Raw genomic sequence first — 23,492 nt, forward strand, 5'->3', positions numbered from 1 at the left:
CCTGCCTCAGCCTCCTGAATAGGTGGGACTACAGGCACGTGCCACCATACCTGGCTAATTTTTTTTTTTTGTATTTTTAGTAGAGACGGGGTTGCACCATGCTGGCCAGGCTTGTCTTGAACTCCTGACCTTGTGATCTACCTAGCTTGGCCTCCCAAAGTACTGGGATTACAGGCATGAGCCACCATGCCCAGCCAAATTAAAACTATATTTTTAAAATGACTGATTTACTATATTTTAGTTCAAAGTGACTTTTAAGGAACAAGAAAGGCGATTTAGATGTGTTTAAGTCAACGGTTCTTCTACTTTTTCTTGTTGGGGGATACGAGGACAGCCAAGCTACAAGAGTAGTAGTGTTTTCAGAATGTGTACACCAACTGCCTCAGCATCTCATCCCTCTGTTCGGATCCTGATCAGCACTTGCAGGGGAGCGCATATGTATTTTGAAAATGTCCCTAGGTGATTCCGACATTCTTCCTATTTCAAATCCCACTTGAGGAACATTGCTTTAAACATAGGTTATCTGAAAAAATGTCACAGCATTTTTCAAAAATTATTTCAATTAGATCACAATCTCTGTGTGCTGTCTTCTTCACCACTTACACTCAATTCCTGACCACTTGTAATGCTAAGTATTAGGTAGAGGGCTAGAAACTCTTTCTAGCCAGTATTTTTCATGCTTCCTGCTATCGAACCTTTCCTTAGAGCTGCTAAGAACAAAGAAATATAGCACAGTAAATCCTTTGCCCTTCTGGTGATCTTCTAGGAAAAGAACTAAAATACAATTGAAATAGATATCTATTTTTAAAAGCATGGTGTTAAAATATGATAAAAATGGCAATAGCCATACATGGAAGAAAATGAGTCCCTCTCTGATCAGTCAGTAAGAAAAGTCCTCTTTACTTTCGCACCATCCACATAATTTTAAATAATTATTTTCTTCCTTAGCTAAAATTTTCCTTTTCTTTTTTTGTCTGAGATGGAGTCTTGCTCTGTCGCCAACTGGAGTGCAGTGGCATGATCTCAACCCACTGCAACCTCCACTTCTCTGGTTCAAGCAATTCTCCTGCCTCAGCCTCCCAAGTAGCTGGGATAACAGGCACACGCCACCATGTTCAGCTAATTTTTGTATTTTTAGTAGAGATGGGGTTTCACCATGTTGGCAGGCTGGTCTCGAACTCCTGACCTCAGGTGATCCACCTGCCTTGGCCTCCCAAAGTGCTGGGATTATGGGCGTGAGCCACCATGCCTGGCTTCTTAGCTAAAATTTTCTTAGCAATTCTGGAAATGCACTTAAAGACTAAGGGCTGGGTATTAGGGAATTACTGTTAATTTTGTTAGGTCTATTGCATTGTGATTATGAGAAATTTTTTTTTCTTTTTTTCTATTAATGTATTTAAAAAGAAATTGCATAAAACAACTTTTCTATAATAGCATTGTTAGCCTATACCATATAAAAATGTAATATATTTAGCAATAGCAGAACAAAGGAATCCAAGGGAATAAAGAATCTAGAAATGATAAAAGGATGGTCATACAACAAAACATATAAACGTACATTAGCTCTCTTTTCTTCTCTCAACTTCCTTAGCAGATATAAAATTACGTAATATAGTAATCACAACAAGCTACTGCTGTATTTGTTTATATACAGATGTAACATGCATAACAGTACCACAAAAAGTTAAAAGATGTAATAGAGCAATATAGGAGTAATATTTACACACCTAACTAGGAGTTAATAATTAGTCTCTCCTAACTGTCTGATGACTGCTCTATTGTTTTCAACAATGTCTGGTGCTATACTCCACAGTCTGATTCAATTAAACGTAGGTTCCTTTGCATGGATAGTTTCTTTGGCCAGACTATGAAGTTTACCCTGACTCCAGAAAGGCTCTCCTTAGCTGTCTCTCTTCTTGGATCTCTCTGGTAAAGCAGATGGTCTACAGTTCAATTTGTTGCCTTCATGGCTACAACCTTCTTCTTGTTTACCACCAAAATTCTCATTGTTTTCTAGAGTGCCCTCATATGTGTCTAAACAAAGTGTGCTCCTTTGGGTAGAGCTTTAGAACTCTATGTCCTGTGGCCTCCCTCTTCCCCTTGGAAAAATATCTCTAACCCACTGCTCTGAAGCCAGGACCTAGACAGTGACAGCAGCCTTGGTCTTGCCTTGCCTCATCTAGTGCAAAACTTCTGCCCTGTGAGCTGAAACAAGAGCAGTAGAGACTCCTGTATTCTCGGCCTGCTGTGCCTATGGTAGAGCATGGCCCTGTGAGTGGAGGGTGGGTAGAAGAAGAAAGCCCCCTACCTCTAGGACACACTTGCCTGGATTTTAGTCTAAGAAACACGGATCTTGGGTGGGAGATAAGAAATGCAGCGAGAGAGGGATACCATAACCCTTGACAGGCAGCTGTGGGAAGAGAGTGCACCATCTTCTTGGCCACACATGCCCAGAGTGGAATCACTGTCAGTCTCACTTGGTGGTTAGGGAAGCAAGAGAGTTGTGCCTCAAGTGCCACAGAATCCCACTGTAATGACTGGAGGTTAATTAGATTTTCTTGAATAAATAGTCCCTCACTTGCTGTATGCCCTTAGAATAATGCCCAGAGACTTTAAGTGATTGTTGTTTTTATCATTTCTACCAGCCATGGTTCTTTCACTGGGGACTGATTCTGTGGAATTCCTCACTGCTGCCACTCTACATATGTAATATTTTTATAACAGAATTTCATAGAATTCATTTTCAGATACACTTACAGGTGTTGTTCTATCATGTCCTCAAACACAGCAAAGCCACACTTTCCCCTTCGGGGTAGATGGGGTGCAGAAAGCAAAGTTGTGACTGGTTATCCTCAAATGAACCAAGTGACTCCAGGGTACATGATTCAACAAGACTCCACCAAGTGACAAGACTGTAACCTTCAGCTGTAGGCCTCCTTCACAATCTCACAGGAAGGTTGGTAAAACTGTGCTTCATCAATATCTGTTCTGTGTAAACCATCACATTCCTCAACAAGTGTGATATTTTAGTAAATAAATAGGACAACTAAACCATCCTTAGGTGAGAGTCTGTATGTGTGGTCTAGGATAATATAGCCATACTTCATCTAAAACATAACATCCAATTCTCAAACATTTCACTAAATTCCTGAGTCCATTTTAAACCAACTGTTATCATTATTTTAATTTTTTATCTTGACTCTACCCACTTTTCAGCTTGGATCATTATTAAGCAAAATATCATCAATCAGGAAATAACAAGCGTACAATGATAGCTAAATTTCTTCCCACACTCTTAAACTACAATATTACAATAAAGTCACAAAGATCACTGTTAAGAAAGATGTCTTTGGTTCCCCCCATTTGTTCCCTAATTTTTCCCAAGACAAATCATGACAGCAAAGTTCTGTTTCCCCTAAAATGATCCTATGTATACGGCTCATTACAATGTGACATGTCTCAGTATAAAAATTTTGTGCTTCACAGTAAGCTCCCCAATGCTTAATAGTGCCTAGCACCTAGCAGGTACTAATTAGATATTTGCTGAATGGATGAATTAATAAATTAATGAATGAATGTCAGGTAAAATCTGCTTCAATGCCAGAAAATCTGCTTAATGCCACATCTTACAATCTTAAAGGAATTTCTTAATAAAACACAGATCAAACTGAAATCAGCAATGAGCAGATGTGAATGATGCCTTCCTTTCACGATGCAAGAGACTGACTGGAAAGTGACTGAAAAAAACCTGGAGAGATTTCACTCGTATTCCAAGTTGACTTGCAGAAGAGCAGGGTAGACAGGGGTAATAACTAGTTTTCACTAGTACCTCCAAGAAAGACCAATGGTAACACGGGCAAAAGTGCAATCGGGAATGGTACAGTGCATTCTCTGCGGTTTCTTAGCAGTTGGGCTCCTCAGGCACAACACATCATGGCCTTGACTGGCTCTCCATTACATCCAAAATGCAGGCAAGGTTTGTGGGCACTACTCTGGCTACCTGGGAAAGGTCCTGGTATGGCACTGGAACTTATTTCTGCAACTACCTTCAAATTCAGATCTCACTCTACCCCAACTTTCCAGCTTTTAGGCTGTAGGATATCATTATACTTTTCTACTGCATGGTGACTGAAAAAAGCTCCTCAGAATGTGACTGTATTTGGAAGTATAATCCATTTTCATTTTGGAGTTGATTCTGAAATATGCGGGGGTGAAATGCCATAATGATTGGGATTTACTTCAAAATACTTCAGCAGAGAAAAAACAAATATGAAAAAAAAGAGAAGGCAAAATCCTGTTAACTGTGGAATCTGGGTGATGAGAGTGTATGTTACTAGTCTCTTTACTGTTGGGAATTTTGAAAAATTATCATTAAAAAATCTTATTTATAAGAGGAACAGGCTTTACCTGATTATCCATATCTTTGATGACCAACAGGACAGGACTGTCTAGTGATGCCGATTTCCGGTAGAGTGTCTTCAAGCTGGTCCCGTGCTCTAATGTGCTATAGGCCAGTCTCCATGGATACCCTTGCACCCTTGCAGGAAGGCGTCGGGCCAGCTACAAAGCCAAAGAAAGAGATGTAAACAGACGGTCCACACACAAATTGCTCATGAACATGTGGCACAGAACAAATGTCTGCTGCTCAAACTCAGTATCATATACTTACATAGTGCCCCTCCTCACTCTGGCAAATATTTGCTATTATAAACCAAGAAAATGATTGCTTGACAGTGTTTACCTTGGCAAGCATACTGCCCAGGAGGTGTTTTCCCATTCAGGGACATGACTATGGAGTCCCCATCCCACTATATGTTTGAAGACACAGATCAAGCTGGATAAATGGGTATAAACTAGACACATGCCCTTCCTTTCCATTTCAACCTGGCTTTTACCAAACAGCTCATATTTTCCCAATTTTTCTTTCTAAACACTCAGAGGCTCAGAACTGCTACTGATGACTGCAGCTTTCCACAGAAGTGAGAGCAAAAAAACAGGGATGTTTAGTGTTAGAAGTCAGATGTTGTCTGTTCTTATTGCACCTATATCTTTCACCTGCATCAATATTTAGTTTAAACTTGGCCATAAATAACCGATAATGTACATCTCTTCAAGAATATTACCAAAGGAGGCCATGAAATGCTGAGTCTTCAAAGTGCTGAAAATCAGTTCCAGTGTCTATGTGAATCCCACACCTCTATAACTACTTGGTCAAGCTTCTTGGTTTTCCTGGGTCTTTAGTGGTTCCTCAGTAAACTAGGGAGCTGAACTTAATGATTCTTTAAGGTCTCCAAATTCTGGTCTCTAAGCTAACTGATGAAGGAAATGCCAGAAATTCCTTACTACAGTTAAAACATAAGTGTATTATAATACTTTATAAATTCCAAGTAAACATTCAGAAACTAAAGAAGTACACAAAGAATATTATAGAAAAAGGAAAAACTGTCCTAAAAGTAGGTATTTTTCATAAAGCAAGCAGAGTGTATTTGTTATATTGCTTTTATTGAGCCCTATACATCAATGCTATTGGAACTCCGCAATAATTACAAGGATATATTTGGATCCTTTTTAAGTGCATTAGGACTATGGTAGGGCACTTAAAACTTTTACTTTTTAAGAATTAGAAATGGCTTTTCCTTCAGGTTTGAGAGAAGGATGTTAGTGTCTGACCAACTCCTTGTACTACCAAGGCAGTGGGGAATGCGACTTTTCAGAGGCAGAGCAGGGGGCACTGGCCTCAGTGGGCTGCTGGCAATCCTCTTTCCACACAAGCTTCATCCTTCAGCCCAAGGGAGAAGGACAAATGCTTTCAGGGATGGGAATTTTTTTATTTTTGAGACAGAGTCGCCTCTGTTACCCAGGCTGGAGTACAGTGCGATCTCGGCTCACTGCAACCTCTGCCTTCTGGGCTTGAGCAATTCTCCTGTCTCAGCCTCCCGAGCCTGGCTAATTTTTGTATTTATAGTAGAGACAGGGTTTTGCCATGTTGGTCAGTCTGGTCTCAAACTCTGCACGCCCTGGCCTCCCAAAGTGCAGGGAATACAGGCGTAAGCCACCGTGCCTGGCCAAGGGAAATGTTTCCTAAAGCCTAGGAACCCCCCTCCCCCTTGGTGGCCAGGGTGAGCCCACCTGCTCAATGTGCATGTTCTCCAGGAGTGCGCTGGGGGGCCGCAGGACGGGCAGCACCTCCTCGTCCTCGTCTTCATAGTAGCTGCATGTGCTCTTCCTACGCTTTGCCTCCTCAACGGTGATGATCTGAAATGAGAAAAGAAGCCAAGAAAAATAACTTATTGGCTTTTCTTCTAACTGCTAACAAAAAAAACCACTCCAGGGACACCACTGCCTGAAAAGGTGGTGCTTCAGCGGCAGGAGATCAATGGAACAGGACTTTGGGGAAATGGCTAATTTTTCAATTTCAGAACAAAGGCACAATTTAAGACAGTACAGTTGGCTGGGCAAGGTGGCTCGCACCTGTAATCCCAGCACTTTGGGAAGCTGAGGTGGGCGGATCACGAGGTCAGGAGTTCGAGACCAGTCTGACCAATATGGTGAAATCCTGTCTCTAGTAAAAATACAAAAATTAGCCAGGCGTGGTGGCATGAACCTGTAATCCCAGCTACTCAGGAGCCTGAGGCAGGAGAATCGCTGAACCTAGGAGGCAGAGGTTGCAGTGAGCCAAGATTGCGCCATTGCGCTCCAACCTTGGAGATGGAGCGAGACTCCATCTCAAAAAAAAAAAAAAATACAGTACAGTCGAGGCAGTTAATATGTGTAAGTTAAAGTCATGAGTCACAAGGTCAGATGTGGTGGCTCATGCCTGTAAGCCCAGCACTTTGTGAGGGGGCAAGGCAGGAATATGGTTTGAGCCCAGGAATTCAAGACCAGCCTGGGCAACGTGACAGTACCCCCATCTCTATATAAAAATAAAATAAATAAAGTCATGAGTTTTCCAGTTTTATTCCTGCTGCTGATTGCTCGGTCACTGAAAATAGTACATAACTCCAGAAGTAGAGCTTTCTACCTTTGAAATACCCTAAATGATTCTCCTTTAGCCTTTAGATTTAGCATCTGAATTGTTAAAGGACTAAGCAGAGATCATTCAATGAATAAGTCTTTTATAAATAGGGAGTTTGCAATGATAAGTATAGTTTTTAATCAGGTTCCTGACGTTTTCTCTTAAGGTTGTGCACATAGAAACCACTTCTGTTAGAAATAATGAATGGTAACAGCTACCAGGAGCAAGAGCACAAAGAAGTGTGAAGCTTTAGTCTAAATTACAACTAGGTTACAATTATTTATGTTCCATTCAGAGAGGATAAAAATATTCTCCCCTTCTAAACTGAGAAACATCACATTGTACAAAACCTTTATTATTTAACTATAGCTATGCTTATGAACTACAACAGTTCATTTTACCCCAAAATCCATTTTTGGCCCTTCTTAAATTCTGGATTCATCACTGGATTATTTTCAAATTGAAGGATGTATATTACGCTTGTTAGCCTTTTGTCTAAGATCAGTGAAGGATTATATTAGACAACTAATTCACCAAAATGTTGGGGCACCAGTATTAATGATTTTGTATTATAGAGAAAAAACATTAAGTTAAATCCAGTGCAAGTTGTCAGCTACTCAATTTCCAAAATGCACAATGACAGATACAAAGTACCTGCGGGTGTCTGAACCAGATTTACAAGTAAGAAAATTAAGCTTACTAATTTTACCATCTTTTGGGGGAGTGCTTCTGTAGTGAAAACACTATCAAGAATCACATACCAAGCATTTTAAGTGTATGAAATAAAAACACCCTGTTTTTGGCAAACTCTGTATCACAGGTATAAAATGAGGCTGTGGAGTGAAGAAAATAAAATATGGATTTCTGGCTCCAAAGAGAAGTGGTAACCACACCATAACCATCTCCGAAATGAATAAAATACCTGCTGTAGAAATGTCAGCACAATCCTTTCTAATTAAATGACTTTCTAAACACTTCGGCAGCAGTGAGAATTCATCAGCACCTTGTTAGCCCTCGGGACACACTCCAACATACCTTCACAAAAGGCTCTTCGTCAGGTCTGGCACAATAGAAAATCTGGATGTCCAAGGGTAATCTTCGGCCTCTCATTGTGAGCAGTGAGAAGTGTGGCTCTCTCTCTAATTAGGAACAAGTTTTGTCTCTACTCTGCTTCCACACCACAGTTACTTGCAGCCACGCTGAGCTACAACTGTTTTCTCAGTATCTAGTTTCCTGCATGATTAAGTTTCTGTTTCCCTTAGGAGAAGGTTCAACATTTCTACAGGAACACACCCAAATTAGGATTTAAAGCAAACACACTTCCTGCCAGGCATCGCTGTGAGGCTGTAAAATGACACGTTCACCTTTGAAATGGTAGTTTCCCAACACTGATAAAACTCCATTGTTCTTTTTTCTTTTCCTTCTTATACTTTTCTTCCTAATCTCCTCCAGTGAACCTAGCTTTTCTAGTCCTGCCTTTTCAGAGATCCCCCCCAACCCCAGCACCTTCTTTAAGGCTAAAGCTCCATTTAAAATGGTGTGCATGTTCCCTGGTTTCAGCTTGAATCTCAAAGGAAGGATGAAAAGGAGCCTTCACTGGAGGTAGGTTTCATTACAGTTAGAACAAACGGCATTTCACTTCAATACCATGTCATGTTTATTGGTGAGAGGGACTTAAAAGAATGGGAGAAAATCTAGTTTACATGAGGCTGTGAGAGATGTCATCTTACATGTAGTTTTATAAAAGAGTTGGCAAAGTAATACTTATATTTTTACATTTTAGAATGAGTCTTAATGACTAATAGGCATGGTGAGTTCTCCTCTACACTTCAGATCAGATGTCAGGAGGTTAGAAAGAAATACAGATCACCACTGGATCAATTTTCAGCGATCTTTCGGTGACTCTTCCAGATCTGAAATGGCCTTTCAGTCTTGGGCACAGCTGTGGGGATCAGGGTGCTATTGTATGGCTCACACTGCGGGTCAGTTATAAAGAAGACTGGCAGATACTTACAAACCAGTCCCAGGCCAGCAGAACTGACTCTCAATGCAACAGCCTGGGCACAACCTGGGGCAGAATGCCAGCAAGACAACACTCTCCTCTGGTTCCCTGGCACTTTAGGACAGCAGATATTTATCGAGTACTTCCTATATGATGGTGGGCGCCAGGTGCTTTGCCAGGCACAGGGACATAAAGCAACTCACAGTCTCCAGCAAGTGAGGAGACAGTAGAGAGACAATTCTAAATAAAGGGAGGCCATTCCATGTGATTGCAAAAGGAGAATAAAATCTCAGGACCCCAAACTCACCACAACAAAGGGGAAAGTTAAGCTTGGAAACTGAGCAACACACACAAAAACCATCTTTACTTTTGTTTCTAAACAGCTGTCTCCCCTGGTGGTCTCCCTCACCTGGACAACGTAAACTGACAGCTTATTTTTACAAGTCTGAACAAGAGGAGACTAGAAATTGTCCTACTGCCCACCCCCCAGACCAATGCATACTGGACTTCTTCCTCTACTGTTTATATTATGTAAAGTGCAGATTTACTGAGCATAAAACATACATAATTGAGGGTTCCTGTACCCTCTCCTTTGAACATGCAACATGTGGATTCAGTGCACACTAATCAAAGCCTCACAAGAATGTAACTATATTTCTCATTTTTTCTACCCTCCTTTTTTTCTTTTCTCCTTCCCCTCCAGCCCACTTTTCCCCCTTAAAATACTGAAGCCCTCAAAACCCTTTTCAGAAAAAGTGCAGGCCACAGATCCTACCGTGGTGTGTGTCTCTTTTTCCTTCCCCAACCAGATGCACCCTCAACCTTAGCAAAATAAATCTCTGTATTGATTGAGATCTGTCTCAGACATCCTTTTTAGTTTATAGGATACAGATGCAGCAGAGGCTCAAAGGAGGTGGGGGCAACCTGGGGGGTTGTGAGATAGCTTATTCACAGAGGAGACGGTGCTTCAGTTTGAGAGCAAGGATGGGGTGTGAGAAGATATTCCAGGGACAGGATACGGCATGAATACAGAGATGGATTCTGGGTTCACACTGGCTGGAGGAGAGAGGGCAAGGAAAGCAGAGATGAGGAAGGTAGATGAGACAGGAAAAGGAGCAAGAGTAGAGAAAATGAAGAACCTTGATGCCATGAAGGAGCTTAGAACTTACCCTACAGGTCAGTGTTTCCAAAACATGACTGTTCCTCAAAATTATCTGGGAGCTTTGAAAAATACAGATTCCAAGATTCCTCCTCCAGACCTACTGAATTAATTCTCTAGTAATAAGGATCTAGGATTTAGTTTTAAAAAATCCCCAGGTAGTTATTCTAATGACTGAACAGGTGGGTAAGAATCAGCAGAGTCAATGAGGAGGGCACTGAAGGTTTTAAGCACAGAGTATCCAAGTTTGCTTGTATATTTAAATGACAAGTTAGCCCCATAGTTTATACGTAAGATCTTTCAATATGATGAAGGAAACATCCGAAATTATTAAATAGTGCTGGAAAAAAAATGGACTATTAAAAATATCATCTATCATACATCAAAAAATCAACTACAGATTGAGTACAGAGTTTAAAGTAATGTTGCACGGCCACTTATACATACAAGCACTAGAATAAAAAACAAGCAAAATTAACAAATGGCAAAATAGAAAAAACTGTCAAAAACATAAAAGACAAATAATTAATATCTTTAATCTTAAAAAGCTCAAAGAATGTGATGAAACTCTTAAGACTCCTTTAGAAAAAAATGGTACATAAAATAAGCACGCATCATAAAGAACACACACAAGTGGTGAATATACATTTATTTGCACTCTATACTCAATAGTAATCAATAAAATAAAAATTAAATTTCAAGATGTAATTTCTCAGCTTCCAAATAGCAAACAGTTTTAGAAAGAAGCAATAGCAACAGTATTTTCTATTGGCAGAAGAACAATGAGCAGGATATTCTGCATATTGCTGACAAGTTAACTGGGCATTATATAAAAAATTAGGAGCCTTAAAAAGTTAGTACCATGTAATTTCACTTCCAGAAAACTAAGGAAATAATAAGGGCTGCAGATCATCTCATCTTTGTGAAAAGCCTGAACCAATGCAATGATTAGGTTACCTAAAGTGGAGAATTGTAAAATAAATTATAATAGAGATTAAAAATACTATGCAACAATTAAAAATGAGGCGCTTCACACAAAAGATGAAATACCTAGAATACATTTAACCAATGAGGTGAAAGACCTCAACAAGAAGAACTATGAAACACTGCTGAAATAAATCACTGATGACACAAATGAAAAAACCTTCTATGCTCATGGATTGGAAGAATCAATATTGTTAAAATGGGCATACTGTCCAAAACAATTACAGATTCAATGCTATTCCTATCAAACCACCAACATTATTTTTCACAGAACTAGAGAATACTAACTATTCTAAAATTCATATGAAACCAAGAAAGACCCCAAATAGCCAAAGCAATTCTAAGCAAAAAGAACAAAGCCAGCGGCATCACATTACTGAACTTCAAACTACCCTATATGGCTATAGTAATCAAAACAGCATGGTACTGGTACAAAAATAGACATATAACCAATGGAACAGAATAGAGAACCCAGAAATAAAGCCACACACCTACAGCCATCTGATTTTCAATAAAGTCAACAAAAATAAGCAATGAAGAAAGGACTCCCTATTCAATAAATGGTGCTGGGGAAGCTGGCTAGCCACAAGCAGAAGAATAAAACTGGACCCGTATCTTTCACCATATATAGACCCAAGACAGATTAAAGATTTAAATGTAAGACCTCACACTATAAGAATCCTAGAAGAAACCCTAGGAAAAACCATTTTGGACATCAGCCTTGGGAAATAATTTATGACTAAGTCCTCTAGAGCAACATGACAAAACCACAAACTGTCAAGTGGGACTTAATTAAACTAAAAAGCTTCTGCACAAGCAAAACAAACTATCAACAGAGTAAACAGACGCAATACAGAATTGAAGAAATATTTGCAAACTATGCATCTGACAAAGTTCTGATATCCAGAAACTTTAAGGAACTGAAACAATTCAACAAGCAAAAAAACCCAAATAAACCCATTAAATAACAGGCAAATGTCATGAACAGACACTTCTCAAAAGAAGACATGTATGCAGCCAACAAATATATTAAAAATTGCTCTACATCTCTAATCCTCAGAGAAATGCAAATCAAAACCACAATGAGATATCATCTCTCATCAATCAGAATGGTTATTATTAAAAATTCAAAAAACAACAGATGCCGGTGAGGCTGAGAAAACATAACACTTACACACTGTTGGTGGGAATATAAATTAGTTCAGCCACTGTGGAAAGCAGTTTGGAGATTTCTCAAAAAAATTAAAGTAGAACTACCATTCAACCCAGCAATCTGATTACTGGGTATATAACCAAAAGAAAACAAATTGCTCTACCAAAAAGACACACATACCTTTATGTTCACTGCAGTGTTATTCACAATAGCAAAGACATGGAATCAACCTAGGTGCCCAACAATGGTGGACTGAATAATGAAAACATGATACATATACACCATGGAATACTATGCAGCTATAAAAAAGAAATCATCTTCTTTGCAGCAACATGGATACAGGTGAAGGCCACTATCCTACGCAGATTAATATAGGACCAAACATTGCAAGTTCTCACTTGTAAGTAGTATCTCAACATTAAGTATACATGGACATAAAGATGGCAACAATAGACACTGGTGACTATGGGGGTGAAAGGGAGGGAGAACAGGGTTGAAAAACCATTGGGTACTATGCTCAGTACCTGGGTAGTCAAATTGTTTGTACCCCAAACCTTAGAATCACACAATATACCCATGCAACAAACTAGCACATGTACTGGATCTAAATAAAAGTTGAAAGAATATTAAAGAAATAAAAACACAGCTAAATAAGACAGAAATGAGGCTCTTAAAAGCCTTTAGTAATATGATACAATTCTTACAATATGTCAGGTGAGAAAAGCCAGATACAAAACAATATTTACATCATAATCCAATTTTGCAAAAATGAAATAAGACTCACTCTTCACCGCCACATAGAAAATGCTCTTAAAAATAGAAAAAAAAATTGTACAGAAGTTTTAAGTGGTGTTAGATATTATTTTAATATTTTTTGCCAGGTGTGGTGGCTCACACCTGTAATCCCAGCACTTTGAGAGGCCAAGGTGGGTGGATCATTTGAAGTCAGGAGTTTGAGATGAGCATGGCCAACACAGTGAAAACCTCGTCTCTACTAAAAATACAAAAAAATGAGCCAGGTGTGGTGATGGGTGCCTGTAATCCCAGCTACTTGGGAGGCTGAGGCATGAGAATCACTTGAACTCAGGAGGTGGAGGTTGCAGTGAGCTGAGATGGTGCCACTGCACTCCAGCCTGGGTGACAGAGTGAGACCCTGTCTCAAACAAAAAAAGATGTTTTCTCCATTGTACTTTTCTGTCATTTCAAAATTTCCTGTAAAACATAAGTATTACTTTTATAAAGTCAGGAAATGAGGTTTATTTATGGATTTTGCACATTGGAGGATGGACTGGTGGGTGGGCTGTCTGGAGGTGCCCATGGGAGTCTGACGGAAGGGTGTAGGGAGCCTGATGAGGACAGTGGTGGTAGAGGGAACAGAGGTCCCTGCTCCCTTTAAGATCAGAATCAACAAGATTCTGCCTCAAGATAACTGACTAGCTATGATGATGAAAGAGAAGAATCTAGAATGTTATCTAGGTTTCTGGCATGGGCACCAGTAATTAAGATGGGGATATGTGAGGAGAAGCAAGTTTTGGGGAAAGATGAATTATTCTGGACATACTGAGGATTAGAGATCTGTTAGCTTCCAAGGCAGTGCAAGATTCTCCTTTCCCATCCACCAAGGGGAACAACACTGTGACACTGGTTTGGCTTCAGGTAATGCTAATGAGCTGAACTTGCTCCTGCACAGGAGGAAGTATAGCCAGCAATTTTCTCCTTATTGCACTTTTGGACTCTGTCTTCCACGTGGAGAGAAAGCAGGAATAAGGTGGCCTCAACCATCTCATCACCTCTCTCCAACTATCTTTTCTTTCCACATGTCATGAGCATTGGCAAAGGCACTAGGAGCTTGGGGCAGGCCAACCCATTGCTTCCTTCTTCTCCATCCCTTCCTCTCTCTTCCACTACAGGTGTGGAGACTGTCTTGCAGAAGGACTTGCCCTCTCTTTCATTCCTCTTTGAGGCTGGGCCCAAGAGGGCCTGGGACAGCCTGCTCAACCCATCTCCCCAGCTAGAGATGTTGAACTAGAACTCTCTTGCTCTGCACACCTCTTTAGTGCCTTTTCCCCTAGTGTTGGTATGTGCAGCCTCTTCTCCTACTGGAAGACTTGAGACTCATGTCTGAGATGAGAGGAAACAGGCAGAATAGGCCTTAAGAAAACTGCTTTAGCTCTAGATATTCAGGCTGTCCTAGTCAGGTAAATATTGTATCTTCCCTTCAGTCTAAACCTTCTCTCCAGAACTCTGCATTGGGGTGAAAGGCTATAGCCTCAGTTCGAAGATGCACCCTTTCTGGTTTTGTTTCCTCTGTGCTTATATTTCATGCAGGCCTCCTAGCCAAGGATGACTAGGAGAAGACAGGACTTGATATTCTTGAGTCCCTTGGCCAGAACACCGGTATCACCCATCTTTGCCTCACGGAGACTTCTAGCAGGGCCTGTGGAACATCTATATCCTCTAGAGTAGTAGCTTGGGAGAAAAAGGCATGTGGAGAGGCAGGTGCGGGATCAGCACTATGGGCCACAAGAGCAGATGAGCTTATCTAAAAGAAAATGTAACAAATGAGAAGAGAGCTGAGAACAAGCTTCTAGGGAATACCAAAAAAAAAAAAAAAAAAAAAAAAGAAGTCATTTCAGAAAGACTGCCCAGAGACAAGACAAGGGGAAAAACAGATTGCCTCCCCTGCCCAATTATATTAAAAAACCAAGGGGCAGGCATGGTGGCTCACACCTGTAAACTCAGCACTTTGGGAGGCTGAGGCAGGAGGACTGCTTGAGCCCAGGAGCTCAAGACCAGCCTGGCCTACATAGGGAGACCTAATCTCTACAACAAAAAAATAAATTAGCTGGGCATAGTGGTGTGCGCCTGTAGTCTCAGCCACTCAGGAGGCTGAGCTGAGAGGATCACTTGAGCCCAGGAGGTTGAGGCTGCAGTAAGCTGTGATGGTGCCATTGCACTCCAGCCTGGGCAACAGGGAAACATCCTGTTGAAAGAAAAGAAAGAGGAGGAGAGAAGAGGGGAGAGGAGGGGAGGGGAGGGGAGGGGAGAGGAGGGGAGGGGAGAGGAGGGGAGGGGAGAGGAGGGGAGGGGAGAGGAGGGGAGAGGAGAAGAGAAAAAGAAAAGAAAAGAAAAGAAAAAAGAAAAGAAAAGAAAAGCAAGGAAGCAGGCCAAAGGAGGCGAAGCCTAATAGATAGGCTTAAGTATCTTCAAACAATGGTCTCAAACAAGCAACTTATGCACCATAGGGAGACAAATATGTAAACGAGTATACTGCTGAGCAACATCCTAAACAGCTATGACCAATGGGCTATGGGAGGACATAAGTAAGTTCGCCTGAAAGCATCACAGAATTGAAAAATGAGCTGAACGTTGAAGGATGATAAGAATTCGCCATGGAAAGGTCTGTGTGTGCACAGGCACACATTTGGGCCAGGAGGAAGTGAATGAGAAAAGGAAGAGTGAGTGCAAATGCACAGTGAAAGGTCCTGAGTTCCTAAAGGGATCAGACCCAAGGGGCAGGCCTCATTATTCTTGGTCATTCCAATCTGACAAGTTTCCAGCCTTGGAAGAATCAACTGTCCCCCTGATAAATCTAATACCAGGCTGGGAGTGCTGCTGGAGAGAAATAACCTCACTTCGCTCTCTGATGCTGCTATAAATGCACAAGTCAGGCAGTCATCCTGCTATGGTTTCTCACTTAGCTTTTCTCCTTGTCTCCACAGTTGCTATTTCGTATCTTTTCCATATTCCTCTAATACCTGCTGTCCTTTCCTTCTGCTTCAGAGAAAACAGAAACCATCAGACGAGAAATGCTGTGATTTACCACCACAGAATCTACATTTTCCTTGTATATATCCTATTCTTCTTTTCTTCTATCCAATCACCTAAGGCCAATCCTGCCCCAGCCCCCACATTCTCTATGGATTTTCAGGGACCTATTCTCCTGATTATTCTCTCCTTCATTTTCTATCTTCCAGACCTTCTATTCTATCAGCCTGTCTGATCTCCTTTAAAATGTTAAAGTCTCTCTCACAAGAGGGAAAACCCTCAACCTCACTTTTTCCAGTTTAGTTACTGTATTATCTGATGTTTTCCTCCAAAACCAAATTTGAGTTGGTTGTTCACATTTACTAGCTCCACTTACCCCCTACGCATTCTTTGAACCACTGAAATCTGAATTTTGACCCAGTCACTGTACTGAACCTGCTTTTGTGAAGTCACCAGCTATCTCCTTGCTTTTAAATCCAAAAGGCCTGAGTTCTTTCCTTTTGGTTCCTCTGCAGCATTAGTCATTTCTGACCAATAACTCTCTTCTTGAAGCATTCCCTTCTGTTGGCTTCTAACACATGACTTTCCTTTACTTTTCTCCCCATTCCCTGGCTGCTACTCCTTGGGCTCTACTTTCTTTGGCCCTTTATTGCTGGTATCCTTTAAGAGTCTCTTCTGAGCCATGTTTTCTTCCCACAGTATGTACTTTCCTGGGATGACCTGACCTCATCTACACCCATAACTTTAATTCTGCTCATGATTTCCAAAAGTATATCTTCAGAGATTTTTCCTAAGTTCATTCTGAATTGCCTCTTGGACATTCCACAGGTACCTCAAACTCAGACTGAAAGCAGAACACGGGGCCTTTCCCCTTGCTATGCTCCTTAGCTCAGGAGGGGGCAGCTACCACTATCACTCCAGTTGCCACTCTAAACAACAAGAAATCAATCTCAACGTCTTCCTTACGCTTCACATCTAATTACTCACAAAGTCCTGTGTATTTCGCCTTTTCTCTACCTTACTAAGGCACTCAATTTTCTCTGTCCTCACTACCACTCTTTCAGCAACCATTGCATCTCATTGTTCATTACTGCAAGAGCCTCCTACTGCGTCTTCAAGCCTCAAGTGTTGTCCAACTCTCATCTATTGAACATTTGGCAGCCAAACTGAGCTCTCTAAAATGCATGCCTGTGTGTATCCTCCATGTCCAGAACGGCCTTCCTACTGCCCTTAGGAAAGTGGCTAACCTCCCACACATGGGTCACTAGGTCCTTCGTGTTCTGCCCAGCATACCTCTCCAACTTCAGCTCTTGCCACTCCCTCACTCATACTCTGTGCTCCCGGCACATTGAATTTTTGTTAGTTCATCAAATGCCTCATGCTCTCTTTTTCTCCCCTGGGTTATTCCTCTGCATAGACTTTTCTACCTGACCAGACTTGTCCCATGTTCTACTCCCAACCCAACTATGCATACTCTTACTCATGTTCTCAGCTCAGATCACTCCTTCTGGGAATCTTCCCTGATTCCCCTGGCTTGGTTCCTGTGACTGACTACATGATCCTACTGGACTTGGCACCTCACCAATAATGGCAATTATCTCATTATACTGTAATCACTTATCTATACTACTTGATGTGAAAGTCTACTTGTATCATCCGGTGTGCCTCTAGCAAGGAAAGGGCTTAATAAGTGCTCAGAAGAAAATGACCAAGAGTGTTTCAGGCCAAGTTAAGAAGCCTGAATTTTATCTAGCAGAGAAACAAGACCCAGCAGCAGTTTTTAAATAGTGGGGGCTGTAAACATCATCAGGTTAGGGACTATCACTATATTTACCACTGCATCCCAAGCACCGAGCATGGCATCTGGCACTTGGTAGACATTCAAATATTCATTGAATGAACAGATAAATGAATAAAGTCTCACTAGAAAGATGGCTTCAGCTAAGATAGAAAGGACAGACTGAAATGAGAAGGACTAAAGTGGTGACATGAGTTAGTGAGATGTGACAAACATAAAAGCAAATAAAGCAGGATCCATGAGGAAAGAATTACAGAAGCTGAATTTATGAGACATTCCTAACAATGAACTGAAAAAAACTTCAGGCTAGTCATATAAAGGAAAGAGAAAGTTTGATGATGCAAACCTTACTAGTTTGGGTGATATGGGACTGATGCAACCACTAAGCAAAATGAAGAATGTATACTGGGCAAAACAGAGTCCTGAGGAAAGGTGTGTTGAGTTGGAGATGATCCTGGACTCTCAGGTGGATATGCCTTCTTGGCAACTGGGTTAACCATAAAGGAGGTGAAGGGGGTTGGGAAAGCAGATAAAGACCTAAGAATGGCCAACACTCAGGAGGTCACTGAGAAAAGAAGTCCACTAAGGGAGATGGAGAAGGAAAAGAATAGAAATCTCAGAGAGGAAAACATTTAAGGGGTACAGCAAGGGAAAGGAGTAGAAAGAAATGGTCAGAAGTGAGGTGAAGCTGGAGCATGGTGCTGTGCAAGCTGGGCAGGAAACAGTTTTCAGAGCTTGGTAAGGTCATCTGTGTCAAATGCAGAGGAAATTTACACAGAATGAAGATGGCAATGAGGAGGTCTTTGGTGAGGTAGATGGTGATTTCACTGGTGATTGGAGAACAAGCTGAGTTGCAAGGTTGAGAATGACTAAAGAGCAGCTGGGAAATTGGAGACTATGAATATAAACCAGTTTTTTTCAAGAAGTTTGATGGTGATAGAAAGGAGGGGGGATATGGAAGAACCTGCAAAAAGAGTAAAGATGGAGAGACGTTTTCTTCCTTTAAAAAAATAAACCTTTATCATAACCTGGTGAAAAAGGAGGTAGTAGGAAGGAGAGAGCAATGACATAAAAAAAAAAGTTATACTCGATAAAACAAGAAGTGAGGCACAAGATAAACCCTTATCCTGAGGCAAAAATGAGGGGCGCAGTAACAGCAAAAGGAAGAAATGGAGAAGAAGAAAGATGGGGAAATCTTTTCCAATGGCTTCATTGTAAAATGAAAGAAAAGCCAACCTCTGGGATTCATGAAAGATGAAGTGAGCTAAAACAGCTTAAGCATTTCCTTACCTCTAACAGTAGAGGTAAGGAAATGGAGGGCACTAGAGGTATGTAAAAGCATTTCTAATCATGGATAAGGACACAGATGAATTCCGAACCATGTATTTGTAATGGCACCATTCTCCTTTGTGGAGAGGTTCTCTCCCGCAATGCTTGGCAGCCTAGGAGCAAAAAACTGTGAGGGTGGGTTCATTCAGGATTGCAGGCAGGCTAGATGGGTGCAGTGGATGGGAGAGGGGTGGAGGAACTCAGGAATCCTGGTAAGGGTGTGCTTGAATTAATTTACCACCTGTCTAAGCCGGGAAAGAAGAAATGCTAAGTGGGGTTCAAGGGAGCAGCAGAACAGGAAAGAGGGGTAGACCTATTTTTCCTGATCTCATCTCCCAGCTTCTCAGTACCTCAAGCTTATTAAGTGTTGATAGCTTATGTTATCCATCATCATATTTCCAGGGCCCTCCCCTGAAGTACTTGATACATGCTTGTCCGAGTGGATGAAGAAAACTGGGGTCTGGCAAATTACAGCTTTTGTATTTGTCTGTTTTCACACTGCTATAAAGATGCTACTTGAAACTGGGTAATTTATAAACAAAAGAGGTTTAATCGACTCACAGTTTTGCATGGCTGGGGAGGCCTTGGGAAACTTACAATCATGGCAGAAGGCAATGGAGAACTAAGCACCTTCTTCACAAGGTAGCAGGAGAGTGAGCGCAGGGGAAACTGCCACTTTTAAAACCATCAGATCTCATGAGAACTCCCTCACTATCATAAAAACAGCATGGGGGAACTGCCCCTATGATCCAGTCACCTCTACCAGGTGCCTCCCTTGAAATGTGGGGACTGGGGCCACGGAGCCACACTATACCAGCTCGTCAGCCAAAGCCAGTCCACCATCTGTTTTTGTATGACACTCGAGGTAAGAAAGATCTTATAGTTTTTAAGTGATTCCATAAACATTAATAACAATATTTTGTGACACATAATAACTATGTGAAATGAAACCAAGTCATGTTCATTCATTTACATACTATGCTTGCTTCTGTTCTATAATGGCAGCTATGAGTACTTGCAACAGGAATTACATGGCCTACAAAGCCAAATATATTTATTACCTTGCCTTTTATAAAAAATAAATGCGCTGAGCTCTGAACTAAGGCATGGATCTATGGGTGAGAATATAAGTGAATCCGTCTAGTGTGGTCAGAATGAACTGTGTGCCTGTGTACGTGCTGGTGGTGGTGTTTTTTTCCAAAGGAGGAATGAAGTTATTTTCCTCTGTGATTTCATAGGTGCACAGGGACTCTAGTTTCTTACCAGCCTGTTACTAGGAATCAAAGTGAGACTGCTTATTGCACCTTAGGAACTATGACAGTCGGACCCTGCCCAAGTGCTCACCTCCCAGCTCTTGGTTGTTGGCTCACTGAAGAAGTTGTCGATCATGTTCAGTTCTTCCTTCTCCACCACCACAAAGCCTTGCTCTTTGGCATCTTTCCCATAGACATCAGGAGACCACTGAACAAAGAATGTGTACAAATGATCCACCCTGAAAAACACGTTTGTGACAGATGTTAACACCAAGTCCGCTCTTGGCAGGTGCTAGTGTGGACTTCAGTACATAAATCACTTTTTCCCTGCTTGGGGAGTCCATTTTACTAATTGGAAAATTTCCCACTATCAAGATTATCTCTCTGAGTAGCCTTCCATATGCAAAATTAAGAGCCAATAAATAAATAAAAGTCCACAGGCACTGCAAAACTGATAAAACTGCCTTTCCATCTGAGGGAAAGATCAAGAGATGGAACGTAAAACTGAAAAACTAATGAAATGCTTATACCAAATATATTTTTCCTCATTGAGTCTTCATTTATTGGATACTGTGTTCAGTGAGGACAAAATGTTGATCTCAAGCTTTAGCTAGGAACAAAGATAAACAATACTACAATGGGTCTCTATGGAGATCAAAGTACTATTGCATTGTAATTGTAATAAAACATCTTTAGTGTCAGGAATAATACTAGCTACTATTTTAATATTAGAAAGAAACCTAATTTTATTGACACAGGAATGTTTTTTGCTTACAGCTTCTCTGCTCTCTTATACATATTTACTGATGAAGGTTCCAAAGCATCTCTCCAGGCTTAATCAATAGAAATATGGCTAGTTGCTGGGAAGAGAACGAGAGCTATAAAAATTGCAGCTTCTGAAATATGCTCCAAGGTTCACAGTGTAACCATCACAACAGGAGAAAAGGCTATGAGTATAATCAAATGATTCTTTTTTTTTTTTTTTTTGAGACAGAGTCTTATTCTATCATTCAGGCTGGAGTGCAAAGGCACAGTATCAGCTCACTGCCACCTCTGCCTCCCAGGTTCAACCAATTCTCTGCCTCAGCCTCCCGAGTAGCTGGGATTATAGGCACCTGTCACCACACCTGGCTAATTTTTTGTATCTTTAGTAGAGACAGGGTTACACCATGTTGGCCAGGTTGGTCTTGAACTCTTGACCTCGTGATCCAACCGCCTCAGCCTCCCAAAGTGCTGGGATTACAGGCTTGAGCTGCTGTGCCCGGCTTAATCAAATAATTCTTAAAGTATCTTCTAATCACTAAACGATAATTCAAATTTGAGGCTACTGTTTGGGACAATGTTAACTTATAATTTTAAAAATTTATAATTACATAAAATTGTAATAATATTAATAGGACTAAAACAAAAACAGAAATATCACCAAAATTCTGATATCCCAACAGATCAAGCCATTTTTAAGGTTTTCAAATTCCTGTCTGTTCTTGTCCACATGTGTACATAGTTTATACAGATTTCTTTTCATTGCAATCAGAGCCAAAACATAATCATTGTATTTAACATTATATAATATACTTTTACCATGTTGCTAGTCCCTGCAGTCATGTTTAACAGTTACATTTCATTAAATTAATAAACCATAATTAGCTTGTATTCCTATGTTGTCAGGATATTTAGTTTGTTTGTATTTCTTTGATTGTATAAATGATGTTACAGTAAATATCCATACAGTGTATGCCTTTCACCATGGTTTGAATTATCTCCTCAAGATTAGTTCCCAGAAAAGGGATTGCTGGGCCAAAGGGCATGATTTTATAGCTTGTAATTCATTCTGCCAAACAGCTCTTGAAAGGCTGACTAGTTTGCTCTGACATCAGCATTGCAGTTTGTGTCTTAAGTTTCATAACAACCTTGCTTATCCTTTTTTGTTAAAAGGAGTTTATATAAAGTTTTACCTGACTCCGTTTGCATTCCTTTGAGTGGTAGGGGAGTGAACATTTTCAATATTTTCTTCCTGGTTGAAGCTTTTCTTTTGTGAACTGGCTTTTTGTGATTTGCGGTATCAATGTTTTTCTTTTTTTCAATTTGTAGGAGTCTTTACATGAAGTGAGCATTAACAACTATTAATTGTGTTTCCAGGCTGCTGTTTCCCTTTTCACATTAATTGTCTTTTCCCCCACAGTACAGACTTACCAATTTTCTTATACTTTAAAGGTGTATTTCTTTATAGAGTTCTCCTTCAAAACATGGACTGTTGTCACCTAAAACAAGGTGTGTATCAGTGTATATGACATGCTACCATTTCTATTAAAAAAGTAAATATAGGTATTATGATTGTACTTGGGTATGATGGTTATGTTTCAACTTGGTGTGGCCATCCATGACACTCAGCTTTTTTGCTCAAACACCAGCTTGATGTTACTATTTAGGTATTTTAAGATGTGATTAACATTTATATCGGTAGACTCTGAGTAACCAGATTACCCTCCAAAATGTATGTGGGCCTCATCCAACCAGACAAAGGCCTTAAGAGAAAATAACGGAGGTCTCTTAAGGAAGAAGGATTCTATCTTCAGACTTTCTTCAGACTTGATACTGCAATACTCACTCTTTTCTCGCTCTCCAGTCTGACAGCCTGGCCTGAAAATCTCAGACCTGCCAGCCCTTAACCATCCCATGAGCCAATTCTTCGAAATAGAGCTCTATGTATAATACATACATTTTGGTTCTATTTCTCTGGAGAACCATGACTAATGTTATACAATGGACTACTCTGAAAGGCTCTAAAAGACACAAATCAAAGTAGTTACTTCTAGGGAATGGAATGGGGTAAAAGAAAGACATTTTATATTGTATATATATCTTTCTTTAAATTATTTTAATATTTGGAATCGGTAGTACATTTATATGATTCAAACATCAAAATTATATTTTAAAAGGTATATAAGAAGTTTCCTTCTTACTCTCATCCCTGTCTATGCCAAGCCCCTAGGTGATCACTTTATTCACTTCTTATATTTGTAGTATTATT

The 23,492-nt window shown here is 40.5% G+C and overlaps 1 protein-coding gene across 3 annotated transcripts in view; it reads right to left on the bottom strand.

Moving 5' to 3' along the window:
• Positions 1–23,492, bottom strand: part of NCOA7 (nuclear receptor coactivator 7) — a 161,422-nt gene that overhangs the window by 4,041 nt on the left and 133,889 nt on the right. For 2 of the 3 annotated variants that reach the window (XM_012475709.2, XM_012475707.2), the window contains exons 11-13: positions 20,553–20,700; positions 6,130–6,255; positions 4,408–4,560 (exon numbers count right to left, since the gene is read on the bottom strand). In XM_012475709.2, coding sequence (XP_012331132.1) covers positions 4,408–4,560; positions 6,130–6,255; positions 20,553–20,700 — 427 coding nt within the window. Of the gene's footprint in view, positions 1–4,407; positions 4,561–6,129; positions 6,256–8,050; positions 8,909–20,552; positions 20,701–23,492 lie in introns of those variants that run through there. The other variant, XM_012475710.3, reaches the window with a different exon arrangement.

This window comes from Aotus nancymaae, unplaced genomic scaffold (assembly GCF_030222135.1).
Source record: "Aotus nancymaae isolate 86718 unplaced genomic scaffold, 86718_ANA_hifiasm-v0.15.2.pri h1tg000040l, whole genome shotgun sequence".
In the NCBI taxonomy this organism is placed as follows: domain Eukaryota; kingdom Metazoa; phylum Chordata; class Mammalia; order Primates; family Aotidae; genus Aotus; species Aotus nancymaae.